The sequence below is a fragment of the Marmota marmota genome, unplaced genomic scaffold (genome assembly GCF_001458135.2).
Source record: "Marmota marmota marmota unplaced genomic scaffold, marMar, whole genome shotgun sequence".
NCBI lineage: Eukaryota > Metazoa > Chordata > Mammalia > Rodentia > Sciuridae > Marmota > Marmota marmota.
The window spans coordinates 4,928,103-4,948,230 of NW_026000138.1; the positions used below are offsets into that span (position 1 = coordinate 4,928,103).

At 50.4% G+C, this 20,128-nt stretch overlaps 1 protein-coding gene across 1 annotated transcript in view; it reads left to right on the forward strand.

The window, feature by feature from the left end:
* Nucleotides 1-20,128, forward strand: part of Ksr2 (kinase suppressor of ras 2) — a 263,568-nt gene that overhangs the window by 185,137 nt on the left and 58,303 nt on the right. The window contains exons 8-10 of the mRNA XM_048785487.1: nt 5,568-5,635; nt 8,412-8,530; nt 17,805-17,973. Coding sequence (XP_048641444.1) covers nt 5,568-5,635; nt 8,412-8,530; nt 17,805-17,973 — 356 coding nt within the window. The remainder of the gene's footprint in view (nt 1-5,567; nt 5,636-8,411; nt 8,531-17,804; nt 17,974-20,128) is intronic.

Below are 20,128 nucleotides of genomic sequence, written 5' to 3' on the forward strand. Positions count from 1 at the left end.
TCCCTTCCAGAGCCCCGTGTGGAGGGAACGGTCCTGGCTCCCAGTCTGATTTGTAGGTCCTGACTCCCGCCACCGCCCTGCGCTCATCCACCTACTAGAGGTTTCTTTCCAGGAGCCGAAGGCGGAGGGGCTGGACCCCATCTAGCTGGTGACAGAGGGAGAAGGGCTGTGTCAGTGCCCGGCTCTGAGCGCATTTCCAGAAGCATCTGCTGCACTGAGAACCAGGGAGGGGGTCATGATTTGGTTTAGTGACACTGTGAGAAGCCTGTAGTGACCTGGGAAGGAAAGTGGTGCAGAAAGCCGGAAAGACAAGGGGGGACGGGACCTCGGCTGCCACAGGGCTCTTTCCAAAACGCTTACCCAGCATGCACCGCCCTGTTGAAACCCCGGGTCCCCTAACTCTCAGGATGAAGCCAACCTCATGAGGGGACCAGGACAATCATGTCGGGGGTGTTCATGGCGCCTACCTCCAGGGCGAGCAAGTGCTTGGCACTTAGTAAGGGCTCAGGAAATCTTTACTGGTCAAGAAGCTCTCAACAGCAACCTCTGGAGAGGAAGTGGTTCTCTCCGTCACAGAGACAAGGAAACAGGGTTCACTTCCCCCCTAGGATCATTTCTAAGGGGCAGTTTTCAAGCAGTGAATGAATGGAAAGACGTTCGTGCTTGAAGTCACAGAGGATGGCTTTATATCCCAGGACAATAAGCTCCTTTCTGGATGGTAAAACCCTTAAGGAAAGAAGTCCTGGTCCACTGAACACCGAGGAGGAACCAAACAGTGTTTGTTGTGGGTGTGAATGAGTGAAGCGTCTCTACTCCTCTGCCCTTTACCACGAGTACGACTTGGGCTGCTTCCTGGGCCTCAGTCTTCTTGGCTTTGGGATGGGCACAACAGCCTCCACCTCTTACCGCACTGTGGTCCAGGGTCAGTGGGCTGCACAGAGCTCTGGGCTGATGTTGGTGCTTGTTATCCCCTGAGCTGGGTTTCAGTGCAGCTTTTGAAAGCATTTGCATTTGAACTGTGTAAGGAAGGGCAGGTGGGCTATTGCCATTAAGCTGGGATAGACTAAGAGAAAGTGGAAATGGGGGATTCGGCCGCCCCCAGCAGTTTCCGTAAGTCGGTGAGCATCCCCAGGGAACCATTGGAAGTCGATGAGACACTCTCCCCAGCAGGAGTTGGCCTGTCGCTCCTCCACGTGGTGAGTGTCCTGACCCCGGCTCCTTGCTGGGCTCCGGGTCTGTGTCCGCCGTGGGCTGTGACAAAACTGTTAAGGAAACAGCAGAGCTTCTCGTAACAGGGGCCATTTGTCCCCCACGGTTCCTGGGCAAGATCCATGGCGGTCCAGTTTGCTTCTGGCCGAATCCTACCTCCGGCCCCATTCTGGAGAGAAGAGGGAAGAGGCTGTTGAGAGGGTCGTAGTTTGCATTCCACTAAGAGGCAAGCAAATGATAAGAAATAGACGTCATTTTCCCAAGAATTTTGAGAGACTGTGACCCTCCCAGGTCACCCCTATTGGACAGTGTCCCTCCTGTCCATCTTTCCTTTTTCTTTCTTTCCCCCTCCCTCCCTCTCTCCATCTCTCCAGTGTTTGCCTCATGCATTAGGCACCAGGTTAATGTGAATGGGGAGAGACCCCGTTTTGCATAGTTAAGATAAAATTTGCATATTTAAGGTGAATTTGCATGTTTAACTTTCCATTGGAGAGATGTCTCATTTAGCCAGCGGCTCCTTTGGGGCAATGAGATGTTCCAACCAAGCAGCTCCTCTCCATAATTGAAGCTTATCCTATTAAGCCTTGGAAGTTTTTTTTTTTTTTTTTTTTTAAAAAGCTATTTTCAATGAAAGTTTTAAATAAATTCCTCCCAAGATTCCACGCTTTCTGAAGGTAGCATGGCCAAGCCATGGGACGCGTCACTTTGGTGCTGGGAATCTTTTTTAATAATCGTGTTGTCTTATCCAGACCCCTAGATCCTAAGCCAAGGGCTCCAAGGCACGTGTTTGAGAGGTGGTCCCAGGTCACACCATTAAGAGGGTGCAGGAGGGAAGGGGGAGAGAAGGCGACCAGTCCTGGGTACACTGAAGAGCAGGTCACAGCCACGGGCAGCTGGGGTCTAGTCTTACCACGAGCAGACATCATGGCACCCGAGGTAGAGGAGACTGGGCTGTTCATCAACCGACTCCCACCATGGTTGGTTGAGGGCTCCAGGTTCCCCAGCCAGCCCAAATTTCCAACCAGAGAAAAAGTCTTCCAGCAATGAGTCTGGGTGTGCGCTTTGGAGCTGCTGCACAAACCAGCAGTAATGATGGAAAGTAGAGGAGTTAAAGGTAGGGTGGCTGCTACTTCTTGAGCACCTACAGTGAGCCAAGCGTCTGTCCCAGGTTTCCTAACATTGGTCCTTTCTACAACCCTGTGAGGAAGATGAGATGCTTGTCCCTACTTCACAGAGGAAGAAACCGAGGTTCAGAGTGGGTCAGGGCCTTGCCCAAGTTGTCCCAGCCAGGGAGTGGAGGCCTCAGGATTTGAACCAAGGTTGGTTTGGTATACTCTCCTGACCCCACTTCCTTCTGGAGGGAGCACTGTCTTCTAGAAGATTTCGTTTCCCAGACATCTCTCATCTTGGAAGAAGAGTACCTTCCTTTGACTCTGTGGGGGTCTTCACTCATTCTGCCACAAATTCCCCCCCACACACACACTTTCCCCATGAGAACCCTGGAAGGTGCGGCTTGGGAATGCGGTTTGGCAGCAGGTGGGTGTTCTGAGAACCGTGCGGGATGCTCTTTCTTCCCTAGGCAGTGAAAAGGGGGATCTAATCTGAAGGGGCTGATGTGCATCCCCAGCTGGAAAAGTGGGACCCTGCCTGCCTGGCCCAGAGCCTGGCTGCGGTCCCTCGTACCCTCCCTCCGGGGGCCATGTCACTTCATCACAGGGCTAATCCTGCCCATCAGCAGAGCCTGGGTGTGCAGCCCCAGTTCCTCACTCCAGAGCCCTGTGTGTGCTTTCAGTGTCTCCCTGGGCACAGAGACATATCCCTGGGGTCCCTGCAGGAGCAGGGCTCGTTCCCAGGCCCAGTGCTGCCCTGAACCCCCTGGCTGGAAGGGAAAGCGTCCCGGGTCCCACTCCCTTTGGCCGGGGGTGAAGGGAGGCTTTTCCATTTCTGCAAGACACACGCAGCAAGAGACTAAAGGGGAGAAGGCAGGGGTGGGGAGGGCAGAAAACAGACCAAGGTCACGGAGGGCCTGCCTGTCCTGTCCTGGTCTGGCAGTGGTCCCAAGGTTAGGTGCAGTCACTTGTCCCCACAGCAGAGGGCTTCTCTGCATCTGCCAATCACCCTTCCAGCCAGGCTGGTTAGAAAGACTCCTGAGTGGAGGTGGCAGGAAGGAAGAATTTCTTTCTGGAAGCTTCCAGGGTGGAGTCTAGCTATTTTGAGTGCAGACACTCCTTGGATGGACTCCGGGTGGCATCTACAGATTCCCCAGCTCAGGGCTTCCCAAACCTGTGAGGCTGGGTCACAGTGCTCCGGACCCTCCCGGGGTTCCTGGTACCTGTGGAATCAGATGTAGGCTCCTTGCGTGGCTTCGGGGCCCACCCACATCCCTCCTCAGATTGGCTCCACCCGTTCTGTTCTCCTGCACTTGGCCTGGGCGACCCTTAACCTCTGACCCCTGAGCCCCCCAAGGCTCTTTCTTGTCCCCTAACTCCAGTGTGCCTCTTGGGAGAAACACTCCCAGGTGACACTTGCCTAGGGACCCTGCCCCCATCCCTTGGCTCCCCATTCCATTTCCCTGTATTTCTGTGTCACCCTCTTGCCACCCTCTGCAGTGACTTCCTCTGTTTGCCCTCCCCACAAACACAGAGGGGAAGAGATGAGAAGACGGATCCCGAGTTCCCACTTGTCTGCATGGTATCTCTGAGGTTCTGTTTTGATACTGACCCTCTAGGCAGCCTGAGGGCCATCACCTGGGGAAGCCACGGGCTCCTGGAAGTCAGGGTTCTGAGCATGATGAGGGAATCTGTGGGGGGGGCGTGAAGGTGCCTGCAGGAACCTGGCATCTCTATTGTCCTGGCAATTTCAGGCAACTGTGGGGAGAAAGTAAGGTGACATCATAGGCTCGTCTCAAAGAAGGGATTTTGATTCTAAACTCTTCAGATTAAGACCTCTCCGTACCTGCTGCTAATCTCACCCTGATGGGAAGCTCTGGCTTCAAGTCTCCTACAGCTTGAGCCTTCAGGATGAGTGACAGCCCACTTTGGGACAACTGACCCGGGTTTACTGCCAGATCAAGTCCAGTTAACCCAAGTTTTCCACCTTGAACATGAGAATGTTAAAAAATATTACCCATTTCTTAACATTGTTATGAAGATCAAACGACATTGTATATGCCGAGTGTTTAGTACAGTGACTGGAAAATCAGGCTTCAAGTAAATGGCACATGGTCATTAGAATGGCAGTGCCAACACTAAGTACGGACTAATGGGACAGGGTGTGCTTCAACACATCAAGTCCACGTGGGCACTGGGGTGGAACAATTACTATCCACTACTAGACCACTCGGGATGGAGCCGAGAGACTGAGGCGGCAGCAGCCTCTCTCCACAGTTAATTATCTGGGTTCCAGTCTTTGTAGTAGCTGCCCTGTCCCATCTAACATCTAACCAGTGTCCAGAGTCTCCAGACCACTGAGGCACCTTTTCACTCACCCACTGTATTCATCCACACACCATCATCTGCCCATCTACCCATTCTTCCATTTATACATCCATCCACCTCTCTATTCATCCATTCATCCATCTACCTATCAGTTCACTCATCCATCCATCCATCCATACATACATATATCTATCTATCCACTCATCCATCTACTCATCTATCCATCCATCCACCCATCTGTATCTATCCACATACCTATCTATCCATCCATCAACCCATCTATCTACACACCTATCTTTCAATCTACCCATCCATCCATCCATCTACCAATCTATCTATCCACACACTTATCTATCCACCATCCATCCATTCAACCAACCACCTACCTATCCACCCATCCACATATCTATTCATCCATCCATCCATCCACCTATCTATCAGTTCAATATCCATCCATGCATCCATCCACCTATGTATCCATCTACTCACCCATCTACTCATCTATCCATCCATCCATCCACCCACCAATCTATCCATTCACCTATCTATCTACTCATCCATCCACCTGTCAGTTCACTCATCCATCCATCCACCTATCTATTCATCCTCTCATCCCTCTACTCATTCATCCATCTACCCATTTATCCACCAATCCACCTATCTATCCATCCATCCATCCATCCATCCATCCATTCATCCTTCCAATTAGCCATTCATCCACTCATCCATTCATCCCTCCCTTCATCTGTTCACCTCTCCCTCCACTCCTCCATCTGTCTACCCACTCACCCATCCATACACTCACCCACCCATTCCTCCATCCATTTGTCCATCCTTCCTCTAATCCACTCACTCCTCCATCCTGTCCGTCAGTTCACCTGCCCACTCATCCACCCATCTCTCTCTCTCTCTCTTTCTCAGGTTAAAGTGCCACAACAAATGCACCAAAGAAGCCCCGCCCTGTCACCTCCTGATCATCCACCGGGGTGGTAAGTATTTAACCCTTGCTGCCCTGGGTGGGGGTGCTCCTACAGACCACCCAAAATAGCCACCCCACCTGGCATGATTCCAGACACCTTCTGCTTCCCGGGCACCTTCTTCCTGGCAGCTGTGTCCTTTATCCATGTTGTATGTCTGTCCTCCCTGTTCCTTGCTTTTATCCCAGTCCCTCTGATATTCAGCCCCCAGGTTCACCACCCCTGTCCTCACCTCCCACAATTTCTGCTCTCTTCTCCTTCCCCCAGCTCTGTTGCTCTTCCTTCCCTCTTGGAAACAGTGCTGGCTGAGGGTTTGTCCATGATGTGCTCTCCACACTCAATCCTTTGGCCTTGCAGGAGTGTGCCTGGGGAGGGGTGTGACTCAGATCTGTTAGTTTGGGCCATCTGTATGTCACTCTCTGGGGCCCTGGGAGTGTCTGGGCCAACCTGACCAGACCAGAAGGTTATTACCAGCCTTTCAGTGTTGCAAAAGCAAGACCAGTTTAGCTGGAAGAAAAGGCATTTCCCCTGCCTGCCAAGGACTTGATAGGGGCCAACTCTTTGCAAAGCCTGCTAGTCCAGTTTTTAAACTCCATTCCCCCGATTCTTGCCCTTTGGAGTCGTTATCCTCGGACTCCATCATCCATATTGCAGTTCATCCCTGGGGGGACTCTCTAGGCCTGTGCTGACCAATAACGTAGCTCCCAACCACATCTGACTATTTAAGTTTAGATTAACTAAAATGACATTAAAATACAAATTTAATTACTCAGTCCCCACCAACCACACTTCAAGAGCTCTGCAGCCCCATGTGGCTGCCATATTGGATGGGGCAGATTGGAGCATCTTCCTCACTGCAGAAACTTCTCCTGGACTTCGTGGTCCAAACCCTTGCCATTCACAGCACAGTCCACGGAGCAGCAGCCTGGGATCACCTGGGAGCATTTTAGAAATGCACCATTTCTGGCCCCACCCCACACCTACTGAATCAGAATCCACATTTGCAATAGTATTTGGAAGGCATCTCCGTGTCCTTTAAAGTTGAAAAGCGTTGCTCATGAACAGGAGTTGTATGCAAACTTGGAGGCGTGCAAGGGCCAAGCCAGCATCCTACATAAGAGGAGCTAGCCACCTGGGGCCATGGCAGCTGGAAAGCCTGGGTGCGTGCTGTCTGGAGCGTGGCCACTCCAGCACAGTGTAGACCTGTATTGCCAGAGCCTTAGATGTTTCAAACCAAAGCCCAGAGAGAGAGGTTTTATGGGCCGTATTCTTATTTGTAACTGTTAGCAACTCATTAAATATTTAAAATTCTTTCTGGCTGCATCTTGGCCACCACCCCATGTAGACATTGAGCAGCACCTTAGAGCCACCAGGAAGCGACTTTCAGGTACAGCAAGCTGCTAATCCGATCTTTTCTCCTCATTCTCCCATATCCCTGGCCTTGGTTAGAGCATGCTCAGGGGAAGCTGCCTAATTTTAGAAGAAATCCAAGGGAAACTTAAAGAAGGAGGCAAATTGCTACCCAAAGCAGTCTCGATGCCAACAGGCAGTTGGTTTTTGATGATCTTTGCAACATTGATCTCCTGGAAGAGAGAAGCAAAGGAACAGAATTGAACTTTCTTCTCCTTCCCCTCCCCACATCCTTAATTAAGAACCATCTGTTCCTGGAGTAACTGGGTGCACTCAGTGAGGCTATTTTGAAACCTGAATCCTCACAGCCTTTGAGCTCCTAGGCTTGGGGGTCAGCTTCCTTGGGGAATTCTCCTCCCACCCAATTCCTCTGCATGGTGGGTCCTGCTGGAGCCCCATGGACTCCCACGTGGAGGCGAGACCCAACCTGCTGGAAGGTGACCTGCGCTCAGAGGCTGGCATTTGAAGAAAGGCTCCCTCCCACCCACCTTCACGGTCATGCCCCTTGTGTTCCAAGACCACAGGCACAAGCAAACTGAACTTTCTAGAAGTTGGCCAGTTTCTTCCTTCTCCCCATTGTTGGGGGGAAGTAGAAAATAGTCTGTTTCCATGGTGATGACAGCTCAGGCTGAGCAGAGAAATTACATCCCTGGGTCAGTGCTTTAACTTCTCCACCCGCTCCCCTCCCCACCAGCCCTGGCGCCCTCGCAACTAACAGAGAGCCACTGCCAGGCACCCGGTTCTCATTTTTCGATTCTCCCTGTTGTCCCTCACCAAAGGGGAGAGGGGACTGATGATGTGATCTGGAGTCAGACGCATTTATTGAGCATTGCTTGTATGCTCAGCTTCCTGTGTGGCTTTGGGCGTGATCCCAGGGGGTGCTGGGCGAGCTGAGTCTTTCTTTTAGGGTTCCGTGGTTATTGGGACAAAGGATGGACGTGCAACAGGCTGCTCAGTCCTGCTAAACCCAGAAAGTAACAAAAGGTGATTCTAACACGACGGTCAGAGAATGCAGGGACAGCAGTCTCATGAGCTTGTCTGTGAATCATAGGCCCCGAAAAATCAGGACCTTCTTGTATTTTAAGGGAGGTTCAATTCTGAGATGAGTGTCAATATGAAACAGTGGTGGTGTGGGTGGAAAAAAAGAACTTAATAGCTTGGGGGGTTTTGATAATCATTTTTATTGCCAAGAGTCATGAATTGATAATGCAAAAAGTTGAGGAACCTCAGAGAGCACCCAGATCTTATCACAGTGACTGTCACTTCCACTGTTGGGGCGGGTCCTCGAGGTGGGTGCTCAACTCTGCTCTCCTGGCATGATCAAAACCAAAGTGATACTTAAACTCTCAAATCATTGCTTTTACCCCTACGGATCCAGCAAGGTTGGTCCGGACAGAGTCGGTCCCGTGTGACATCAACAACCCTGTCCGGAAGCCACCTCGGTATTCGGACCTGCACATCAGTCAGACTCTCCCCAAAACCAACAAAATCAACAAGGTGAGGCTGGGCATCGGCTGGGAGGGGCATGTGGGGCTGGCACTACCAGGTGGTAGGCAGGAGAGAGGATGGGTTGACCCGGGAGTGTGGCATACACCTGGCAGCCCGTGTAGGCGCTAGGGCTTGGGTGGAGGGGCATCCAGCAATCCACACAGACGCACGAGCCAGGAGTCTGTCTAATTTAAAGAGCGGACACAGGGAACCGGATGAATGCGTGTGCAGGGATGGGACACCAGGCATGGGAGCGGAAGCCACCAGGGAGCTTCCCCGGCGGCTCAGATCCTGCCTGTTCTGCTCCGAGAGACGTCTCCCCATCTGCCCGGATGAGCTGCACAGATGGTTCCTGGCTTTCTGAGCATCTGTTGGACTAAGGGCAGGGCATCTGGTCCTCAGCTTCTGGTGGAGACTGGTGGGCGGAGATCTGTAGGGGCCCTGAGCTGTGAGCAGTGGCCAGTTAGCTGGCTTTCCTTCTACAGGAGGCTTGTCAAGAGTGGGCCCCTCTGGACCCTTTCCCTTCCTGCCTTGTGTTTGAAGTGGGTAAAGAGCGAATCAGCCTGGAGACAGGAGGAGGGCATGGGTTTGAGTCAGGTCCCGGCTGAGCATCTGGATGGCGGTGGACCTTCCGGTCTGACTTCTCGGGAAGGCTAGAGAGGGATGGCCCCTCCCCAGTCCACACAGCAGCCAGAGTGATTCTTCATGTAATTGGAACCTCGTCACTCTGTGCTGAAATGCCATCCAATGGCTTTCTATGGCTTTCAGAAAACAAATCAGATTCTCCACTGCAGCCCACAAATCCCTGCAGAATTGGGTCCCTCCCCCATCTCTGATCTCTCCCTCCATGCTTCCTCGCCAAACCCAGATGTCTGTTTGCTCTCACACCCTCATCCACAGTTTTTACTCCTAGAGCTCAGAGCCATTCACCATCTGGCTCCTTGTGACATCAATCTAGCAGATAAGTGACCTTGGCCTCTAGAGTCAGGAAAACCTGGCATCCAGCCTTGGCTTCCTTGACCTACTGGCTGTGAAAATTTGGACAAGTAATTTAAACTCTCTGGCCCGCAGTTTTTCTATGTGTAAAATGGGGGTGGTTCCGTTATCGGCAGTTGCCCTGCAAGCTACCCCAACCTTAGTTTATAACAGCGTTCTGGTATGTTGCTCCAAATCTGTGGGTTTGGAACTGGGATAGACCATAAAGGGACAAGAGTGTCTCTGCTCTGTGATGTCCAGGGATTCAACTGAGAAAACTCCTGTATTGGCACATTATAGCTCACAGGTCAAGTCTAGCCCACCATCTGATATTTTAATAAATCATATTGGGACATAGCCACCCTTAGATTGTCTGTGACTGCCTTGGTACTACTGCAATCACAGAGTTAAGAGGTCATGACAGGAATGGTGTGGACTGTGAAGCCTGACATATTTACTGTGAGGTTCTTTTTTTTTTTAAAGAGAGAGAGAGAATTTTTTAATATTTATTTTTTAGTTTTTGGTGGACACAACATCTTTATTTTATTTGTATGTGGTGCTGAGGATCGAACCCAACACCCCGAGCACGCCAGGCAAGCACATTACCACTTGAGCCACATCCCCAGCCCAACTGTGAGGTTCTTTACAGAAAAAGTTTGCTGACCTCTGATATGAGCTGGAGGTTTCTTCACTCACATGTCTGGTGCCTGGCTGGAGAAGTCAAAGTCTGGGCTCAGCAGAGAGATTGAGTAGCGTACCCGCATGTGGACCTGCCTTGTGGCTTGGGCTTCCTCCCAATATGGCTGCTTCCAAGCTGTTGTGTTTCCTCTATGGCAGCTCATAGCTTGAAGAGCAGCCAAATTAGCAAGTGAGGTGGGACTTTGGCAGTGTCACTTCTGTTGTGCTTTACTCATAGAAGCAGTCCACGTCTGTTCAGTTTCAAGGGAAGGAGACAGAGAGCCCAACTCTGGATGGAACAGTCCAAGCTTATAAGGATTTGTATCCATGTTTTAAAATGCCCTGGATGTGCAATAAGAGCACCAGTCTCAGAGTTATTGTGGAGGTGAAGTGAAATAGTTGATGTTTAAATACACTTGATAGAGTTGCTGGCATAAAGTGCCGAGGAAATTCTAGCTAGGATGACCAGCTTAAGTCCTGAGGCCCTCGATCAAAATGCCAGGCTGGATCCCCTTTTCCTTTGTCATTTTCAAAAGATGATAGGGTCTCCAAGATGGGGTGCATCTCAGTGGTAGAGCTTTCTCCTGACATGCATGAAGCCCTGGTCCCACCCCAGCACTGCAGAATGAATAAATAAATAAGCAGAAAATATAGGTCTCTAAAATAAGTAATCACACATCTCTTAGGCCAACTTTCCTCATGTGACATCTTGAGGAGGAGGAGCCATCTCAAGATCTTGCCCCCTGGCCTCAAAGGCACTGGAGCTTCTAGATGTCCAAAGGAACAAAGCTCAGGTCAGACAGATGAGTGACTGTGACATTGTCTGTCAGCAGGAGAATTTGATAAAGGAAATAGATTAACCTCTGTTTAAGAGGCAGCTTTGACATGAAGGTAGACAGGACCTATGACAAGGCTGGGTTACCCCCCACCCACACATGCACCCCTTCCTCTCCTCCCTGGCTTTGTGCAGATTCTTTTTGTCAGCTAATGATGTGGTTAGTGTAATAAATTCCTGGGCCAATTTGGTCTGACGATTTCCTTTTCATTGCTCTTGGTTTCTTCTGTGTGGCTCAGTCCATCCAGGATCACAGAGGCCTTGTCTCTTTCACCTTGTGCAGAGGCGAGAATGTGGATTTTGGAGTCAGAAAACCCAGGCTCACAGCTCAGCCCTTTAACTTTCTGTGTGACTATGGGCAGGCCATTTCAAGGTCTGTCCCCTCTGTAAAATGGGCATACCATGGGAGTTATTAGTGGGTTGTAGGGGAAATTAGATGTGTGATATGATAAAGGAGTGAGTCCAACTCAAATACCCAGGACATGGAAGTGGCTGGATGATGAAGACAGAAGAGGATGAGGAAGAGTAACAAAAGAAATGGGGAGAAGGAAGGGGAGTGAGGCGGAAAATGAAGAAGTAGAAAAAGAGGAGAGGAATAAGGCAGGAAGAGGAAGAAAATGAAGAGGAAGAGAAACGGAAGGAGAAGGAGGAAAGGAGAAAGAAGAGGAAGTGCTGGAGGAGATGGAAGAGGACGGGGACTTGAGATGGCGAAGAATGAAGAAGGATGGAGGAGTTGGGGAAAGATGGAGGAGATGGGAAGGATGGAGGAGATAGGGAAGGATGGAGGAGATGGAGGAGATGGGGAAAGATGGAGGAGATGTGAAGGATGGAGGAGATGGGGAAGGATGGAGGAGATGAGGAAGGATGGAGGAGATGGGGAAGGATGGAGGGGATGGAGGAGATGGAGGAGATGAGGAAGGATGGAGGAGATGGGAAGGATGGAGGAGATGGGAAGGATGGAGGAGATGGAGGAGATGAGGAAGGATGGAGGAGATGGAGAAGGAAGGAGGAGATGGAGGAGATGGGGAAGGATGGAGGATATGGGAAGGATGGAGGAGATAGGGAAGGATGTAGGAGATGGGGAAGGATGGAGGAGATGGGAAAGGATGGAGGAGATGGGGAAGGATGGAGGATATGGGAAGGATGGAGGAGATGGGGAAGGATGGAGGAGATGGGAAGGATGGAGGAGATGGGGAAGGATGGAGGAGATGGGGAAGGATGGAGGAGATGGGGAAAGATGGAGGAGGATAAAGGATATAGAAGAAGAGGAGGTAATGGAGGAACTGAAGGACAATGGAAGAGAAGCAGTAGCAATTGCATCAGCCAGCACCTTAGGAGACCAATCTAAGACCCTTGTCCCTCTGCCTCAAGCCATCAAAGATGCCATCTGCAGTGGTGGCGGAGGCTGGAGCTGTCTCACTGTGGTCAGGCTGTTTGAAGGGGCTGCATGGTGGCTTGCTAGGGACAGAGACCTGCCTAGGCCACACTCAGGAAAATGAGTTGTCTGTTGTAAGGAAGGACACGGGCAAGGAAGGGTGGGTCATCTCCCTGGAAGAGCTGGCCTTACAGAACTAGATGTGGAGGACGGCCTGGGTCAGGCGGGTTCCAGGTCATCACTCCGGTCCCTCATGAGCACTCCTCAGCTGGTCTTCTGTTCTGCTCTGTCCATTGCTCTTGCCTGGCTTCGTCTTTCTCTAGTGTCACCCTTTCTCTCAGTCATTGCTGCTCCTCGTACCTGCAGCTTGTTGGCTCTCTGGTATGGGGAACCTGTGTTCCCAATCTCCCGTCTCCTCAATCTTTACTCCTGTGTCTTCTGCTACTTTCCGTGTTGGCCCAAGTCATCATGTCATTCCGTATCACAGGTTAATGACCAGGTGCCATCGTGGTCCCATGTCGGGAGTGGGCTATCAGAGGTCACAGGACAAATATGTCTGCTTCTTCAGGACAGTCCATTCAGCCAAAACTGTGAGGTGAGAGGACGAGGACAGTGTCTTTAGGGAACGTCCCTGGAAGAACAGTTACATCTCACCACGTCCCACTCAGTGCTTCTCGGGGTAACATGGGAGATGAACATCCTTCTAGCCGATTCCCAGATCAGATGTGAGTTTCTTGCTCCTTGGTACAAACTTGTGTGTCTGCCTCAGGGCTGCGAGTTGGGACCTGGGTCACTAACTGTGTGACTCCAGCCAGCCATTTCCTCTTCATACACCTCAGCATCCCCACCTACAGAATGAAGGGGACAGACTGGATGACCTCTGAGAGATGTTTCCATCTCTTACCTGTGTTCAGAAGAGGGACATGCCATCCGCCTTTCCCTGCATGACCTGGTAAAGTTCAAGTTCCCCTCTGATGGAACACAACCTCCCACTGCTGGTCCTCTGGGGCAGAGACCTGGGTCTGACCTGCAGAAGGAATTCCCCCTCCTATGGAAGCAATTCTGCCAGGGAAAGTGAGCACCAGACTATCGACAAGTCTGTTTATTCCCATCAGCCCCGAGCTATCGACGTGATCAAAACCTGATTCCTGTCCTCAGAAGGTAGAGATGATTCCCTCCCCCAGAAAGACAGCTCTACCACTACCCTGCCCCTTGACGGACTGATTGGTTTGCTCATTCATTCACATAGCATTAATCAGCCCCTCCCCATGATGTGTTGTTTCTGTGCTGAGTTCGGCAGATTCCAAGACGAATGATTCGCCCAGTCTGGTGGGAAGAGATGGACCTTCCTCTTCTCTCTCTCTTTCTCTCTCTCTCTCTCTCCCTCTCTCTCTCTCTCTCCTTCTCTATCCCTCCAAACCCTTTTTTCCTTCATTTTTTCTTTCTTTCTTCCTTTATCCACATGCATTTATTGAGGGGCTACTATGTGTCTGGCACTTTGCTAAGTGCTGAGAACAGAGATGAAGATAATATGGTGCCTGTCCTCAGTGAGCTCCTAGTCTAGACGAAGACAGTCTGAGAAGTGACCACGTAGAAGCAACCATGGAAGCAAGGACATTGTGCATGGCTGATGGGGACAATGTACCTTACCTGGTGGGGTGGGGAGGTCAGGTTAGCTTCTCAAGGAAAAGAGATCTGAATTGCATTTTGAAGAAGGAAGGGACATCTTCCAGGCAGAGCAGGACAGGGCTGAACAGACGTTCCAAGTAGAGATGGCAGCGTGTCCTATGCCCTGAAGATATGGAAGGGCCTGTTTTATGTTGGGAACCGTGGGCCATTTGAAGTGACTGAAGTGGACATTCAGGGGTGTGGGAGTGACCATGAGATAGGAGAAGGTGACGTCAGCCCAGGTCCAGCCTGGATGTGTGTGTTTGGCTAAACATTTTCATCTGAATCTTGCATCTTTGTTTGAGCAAGATCTGAACTCAGTTGCTATGCATGGGACACCAATTTTTAGCATAAGTCGTCATGATTTTGTAACTACATAATGATCATCTTCGCGATCATCTGTGGAAACTTCTTGAAATCTGCCAGTCCACAAGTGGAAGTTCAAAGAGCAAAGGCTTCGGAGGGGGCCAGATGACACATTCTGCTCCCCGCACTCCCTCATATGACATCATCAGCCTCTGACTTCCTTGAAGTACCTCACATGCCCCACTGGCCTGTGAGAGCCTCTCTCCAGGTCATAGCCCAACCACATAAATCTTAGCTTCACGTGTCCCTCAGACGGTATTGCACTTACACGGGTGTGGTCATGAAAATGGAATTAGCTTTCCAGATAGAGCGAGAGGGCTGCCCTTCTGCTGCCATCAGATCAGAGTTACCTCCAAGGTGGCCTTTCCTGGGAGGTGGCTAGAATGAGCTAGAACATGATCTGCAATAGTAAACCTATGTCCAAGTGGTCAGGTGTCCCCTGCCTTACACTCAAATTGGTTTCTCCCCCACTGGGTCAGAGATCTTATGGGGGAGCCATTATCACAGGGAAAGTCTCAGAGTCTGGGAAAGCCAGCTGTACAGAGAGGAGGTGTGCATTTTTCTCATTACACAAGCAGAGGGTGAACCTCCACTTTCAAAGTCCTAAGTTTCCCCCCACCCACCCCCAGAGGTAACACCCAACTTGCAGATTTGTTGCCAGGATTAAATTAACTAACAGATTAAAAAGACTTCACAGTTTGGGGGAAGATGGACTTCTCCCTATTTCTCCCACTAAGTGCAATGGAATTCCCTCGATATTATATATAAGTGCATAATAAGGCAGCAGCTAGAGGTTCACAATGAGCCCCGTGAAACTCCTTTTGGCTTCATATATCCCAGACTGGGACTTGAAGAAGCTAGCATGGATGCCATTGGGCTCAAGACATAAACTTACAGGTTCAAATTTCTTAGCAATTCCCAAATATAGATAATGTCTACTCTCACCACTCCTGTTAGACTTAGTGCTGGAGGTTCTAGCCATTGCAAGAAGACAAGAAAAGAAAATGAAGAGAGGGGGCGGGGAGGGAGGGATATTCCAATTGAAAAGAAAACACTGTCCTTATCTGCAGATAACATCATTGTCTATGTAGGAAACCCCAAAGCATATACAAGAAGCAAAATAAAAAGAAACCTGCCCTGGGATTAATAGAATGAATTGCCAGTTCAGCAATATAGCAAGACACAAAGTCAATATTCACAAAGTAGTTGTATTTCAGTCTGCTTGCAATTAACATATGGAAGCCTAAATTTAAAATACACCATTATAATTGCTCAATGAAATGAGAATAGAGATAAATTTAATAAAACATCCACAGAACTTGTATGCTAAAAACTGCAAAATTCTAGGGAAAGGAAACAAAGACCTATAGAAATGGAGGGACGTACTTTTGGGAATCAGGCTTTGTCCCCTATAAATATAAGACAAAGTCCTGACCCCGTGGATCTATGAATGTGACCCTATTTGTAAAAAGGGTCTTTGCCGATGTAGTCTAGTTCAGATGATGTCAGAGTGGTGGTCCCTCACCCCAGTATGACTTTCACGTCTATTAGAAAAGGAGAAGACAAACAGAGATCTACAGGAAAAGCACCATGTGACAAAAAAAGGTAGAGATTGGAATGTTGTAGCTACAAGCCGGGTGATGCCAAGTACCGCAACCACCACCAGAGGTCAGGAGGAGGCAAGGAAGGGTCTACCTAAAGTCTCAGGGGGAGCTTGAGACATGGCTCTGCTAGGACCTGGGTTTCAGATGTGGAGCCTCTAGAAGTGTGAGAGAATACATTCATGTTTTTTTTAAAAGCCACTCAGTTGTTGGTACTTTCTTACAATAGCCCTAGGAAATTAAAATATATACCATGTTCATGGATTGTAAGGTTCAACATAGTCAAGAAGTCAGTTCTCCCCAAAATTGCTACATGGGGTTAGTACAACTCGTACCAAAACCCCAGCAAGATTTGTTGTAGGTAAATACAAGACTGTCTAATAAAAGTTATATGAAAAGCCAAAGGAAGTAGAATAGAAAAAAAAACCCACTTTTGAAAAGAGAATAAAATGGAAAAAAAAATTCTACCCCATTTCAAAGCTTCTTATACAGCTACAGTCATCAAAACCATAAAGCATATACAGATGGCAGATAAGCACATGAAAGACGTTCCGTGTCATTAGCCATTAGGTAAATGCAAATTAAATGCATAATGAGATACCACTACACTCTTATCAGAATAAAAAAAAAAGAGAAATGGTGACGAAGCTAAACCCTGGTTAGGATACTGAGAAAATCAGGGATTCGTGGCCTGCGGGTGCAAAGCGGTGCAGCCCCTCTGGAGAACCATTTTTCCATTTTCTTTGAAAACTAATCATGTCATCACCACATTATCAAGAAATTGCACTCCTGAGCCTTTATTCCCAGTCCAATAAAAGCATGTTGTACTTAAAACCTGTGCACAAATGTTTATAGCAACTTGGTCCACAATAGCCAATGATGGGTAGCAACTTAGTAGGTAGTGGTTAAACACACTGTGGTCCATCTATGTCACAGAACACCACGGAGCAATGGCAAAATGTCACCAGAGGTGCCTGCTGGAGTCTCGGTGGCCTCTGAGGTGGCCCCAGCAATCCTTGACGGTGGCTTCCTCCCTCCCGTCTCCACCTCTATCTTCACCTGGCTTTGTCCTCTGTGCCTGTCCTCGCCTGTCCCTAATAAGGGTATTTGTCATTGGATTTCATCCAGGTTGGTCCCTCCTGGAGACCCTTACCTTAATTACATCTGCAAAGACCCTTATTCCTAATACGATTGGATTCTGAATTTCGGAGTGACCTGTCTTTGGGGGATGGGGACACCATTCTCTCCACGACATCGTCCTCTTAACCTGCCCCCCAAGGCCATCTGAGGATGCACACTTGGATCCTGTCTTTGCCTCACTGTGGAGCTGGTCTCCGGCAAGGAGAGGGGTGCAGATTCCAGCCAAGACGTGGGCAGAGATGCTGGAGGCTCTCGCTCCCGCTCTCTGCCGCTGTCGGGCTGCTGATTCTTTAATAAACACTCAGGAGGAGAGGTGTTAGGATGAGGAGTGTCTTCTGGGCACCTCCACATGGGGATTTCCAGAATCAAAGAGGCACGGGGCACGTGGCTGTCACCTGACCCTTCACTCTGGGGTCCAAGCAGTGCCCAGGGGTTTGATTCCGGATGCCATTCCTTCCACAGCTGGATGCCAACTGGTAGAGCTGATGAAACAGCTGGGACCCTGGAGGGACCTGGGGACAGCAGAAAAGGGGCGGGAGTTGCTAAGGAAGCTGGGGGGAGGGGCTCCTTCCTGCTCGGCTCACTCTTTCTGCTGTCTCTGATTCCCTGCCCGGTCCTGACCCCTGCCCTCTTTTCTCTCTGCAGGACCACATCCCTGTCCCTTACCAGCCAGACTCCAGCAGCAACCCCTCATCCACGACGTCGTCCACGCCGTCCTCACCAGCACCCCCGCTCCCTCCCAGCGCCACGCCGCCTTCTCCCCTGCACCCTTCCCCGCAGTGCACGAGGCAGCAGAAGAACTTCAACCTGCCAGGTACCTCCAGGCTCAGGGAGATGCCAGTCACAGAGCATTGGTGGCGCAGAGGTGAAGGAGGGGTGGGGTCCATGCCAAGGCTGGGATGGGGCTGGTCCTTGCTGGAAGGCAGTGGGCTGATGACCAGAGAGGGCCAGGGAGGCTCATAGCAATGGTAAACCTTTGCCATATGCAGGACGATCGTCATATGTGACCTTATTTACTCTTTAGAGGAACCAGGAGGGAGTATACAGGTCTATTTCAAAGATGAGGAAACTGAGGCACAGGGGGCTTCAGGGACTCTTAGAGATGGTCTTTTGGTCAACAGCACCCGGTAGCTTCCCCTAAGTTGCAGGGGGACCCTCTACTCTGGAACCAGTGGTTGTCCTATGAGTCAAGTGTGTTGAAACGGACAGCGTGATTCTTGGGGTCTGAGAGACACCCACCTGAGCAGGGCCGCCTTCTCCATCCACCCCGATGCCAGGACCCAGCTCTGAATGTGCAGACTGGAGTCACTTGGATAAAACTCAAGGTGCCAGCGTGGCTGGTTCATTCTGGAGGCTGTACCTCTTGCCTTCCTTGGCCTCTGGAGGCTGGGCCTATTCCTCTGTTGGGCCCTCACGGCCCCTCTGCATCTCTCTCTCACTCTGACCCTCTGCCCTCCCTCTTACAAGGACCTTGTAATTGACATTGAGCTCCTCCCGGTGAATCGGGACAGTGTCCCCATCCCAAGGCTCTTTTGCAAGTCCCTTTTGCCATCGAAGGTAATGTGTCCAGAGATCAGGGCAGGGACATCTTTTGGATGGGGACATTATTCTGTCCTCAACAATCTCTCTTATCATGGGGTCTGTGGCTCAGCAGGAGTGACAGGTGTGAACCAAGTCAATATAGGTGTGAAGGTTTGTCACCTACTTCTCCCCCCGACCCCTCTGTGGCTCCAGGGCCCCAACTCCTCTCTGACGCCAGGAAGCCAGGAGCAGCTCGGCTGCCCTGCTGCCCGCTCAGGTGTATCCCTGCTTCTGTGTGGTGACTTAGCCACAGAAGAGCAGGTCTCCTGGGACACTTTCTCTTCTCATCTTTTTTCAGCCATCAGGAACGAGATGTCCTGTGGCCCAGGGAAGGGTCAAGGCTGGGGTTGGCCCCGGGGCATGGAGGCATCTGGGGGGTGGCCCCTTGCCAGGCCAGGCCCTCAGACCTCCCAGACAGCTCTTGCGCCACAGCCCAGCCCCTCCTTCTTAGAGGAACTTGACCACCAGCTAATCTCTCCTGCAGACCCAGGATGCTCCCAGCCCCGTCAGAGCTCCGGGGAAAGAGATCAGCTAAGCCGCCCGAGAGGAGTTTGTCCTTTTTTTAATCTTGGCCTCTTGTTGGCAAAATGGCTGCGTGCCATCAGAAACCTAGGTTATGTAACGGGGGAAAATAAACAGCCCCTGGAGTCGAGTCCTGCAGGTTTATGTCTCTTTGAGAGCTCTGCTCTGGAACCCGGAGTGAGTTGTTTGCTATTCTGGACACCCCGTTTTCCAGAGCCAAAATCCACCTGGACTTCAGCTCCCTGAAATCATCTGCAAATGGTCTAAGCTAAAAGTCACTGCTGTTTTCTCTGTGATCAAAGAGGCACAGATGTGTGTTGCCACGGGTGTGTGTTGCTCATGCGTGTGTGCACGGAGTTTGGGATCCTGAGACGCTGGGATTGACTCTCTGTCCTGAAGGAGCTTGTGAATCAGTTCCAACCCCTCGGGGTGTTTTATTTCCTTCCCCCAAACAAAGGACGTAGTGTGTGAAGCTATCTGATTGCCTTGATCATCGATCCTGCTCGTCCCTGAGTTGAGAGCTTTTTGAAGCGTCTGCTCGCTCAATGCAAATAACACATGCCTCCCTCGGGATCCTGGGGTTCCAGGACCCTCTTGAACATCCAGATGCATGGATGCCCAAGTGTCATATGTCCCATGGCTCAGTATCCGTGTGGCTCCTGTGCGCATTCTCTCATAGACTTTAAATGGTTTCTAGATGACTCATAATGCCTGATACAATGCAAATGCTGTGGAAATTGTGGTTCTGCTACATTGCTTAGGGCATAATGACAAGGATAAAAGTCTGTACATGTTCAGTAATGTTCAGGACAGATGCCATTTATTTTCAAATATTTCCAATCCTGGATTAGTCACATCTATTGATG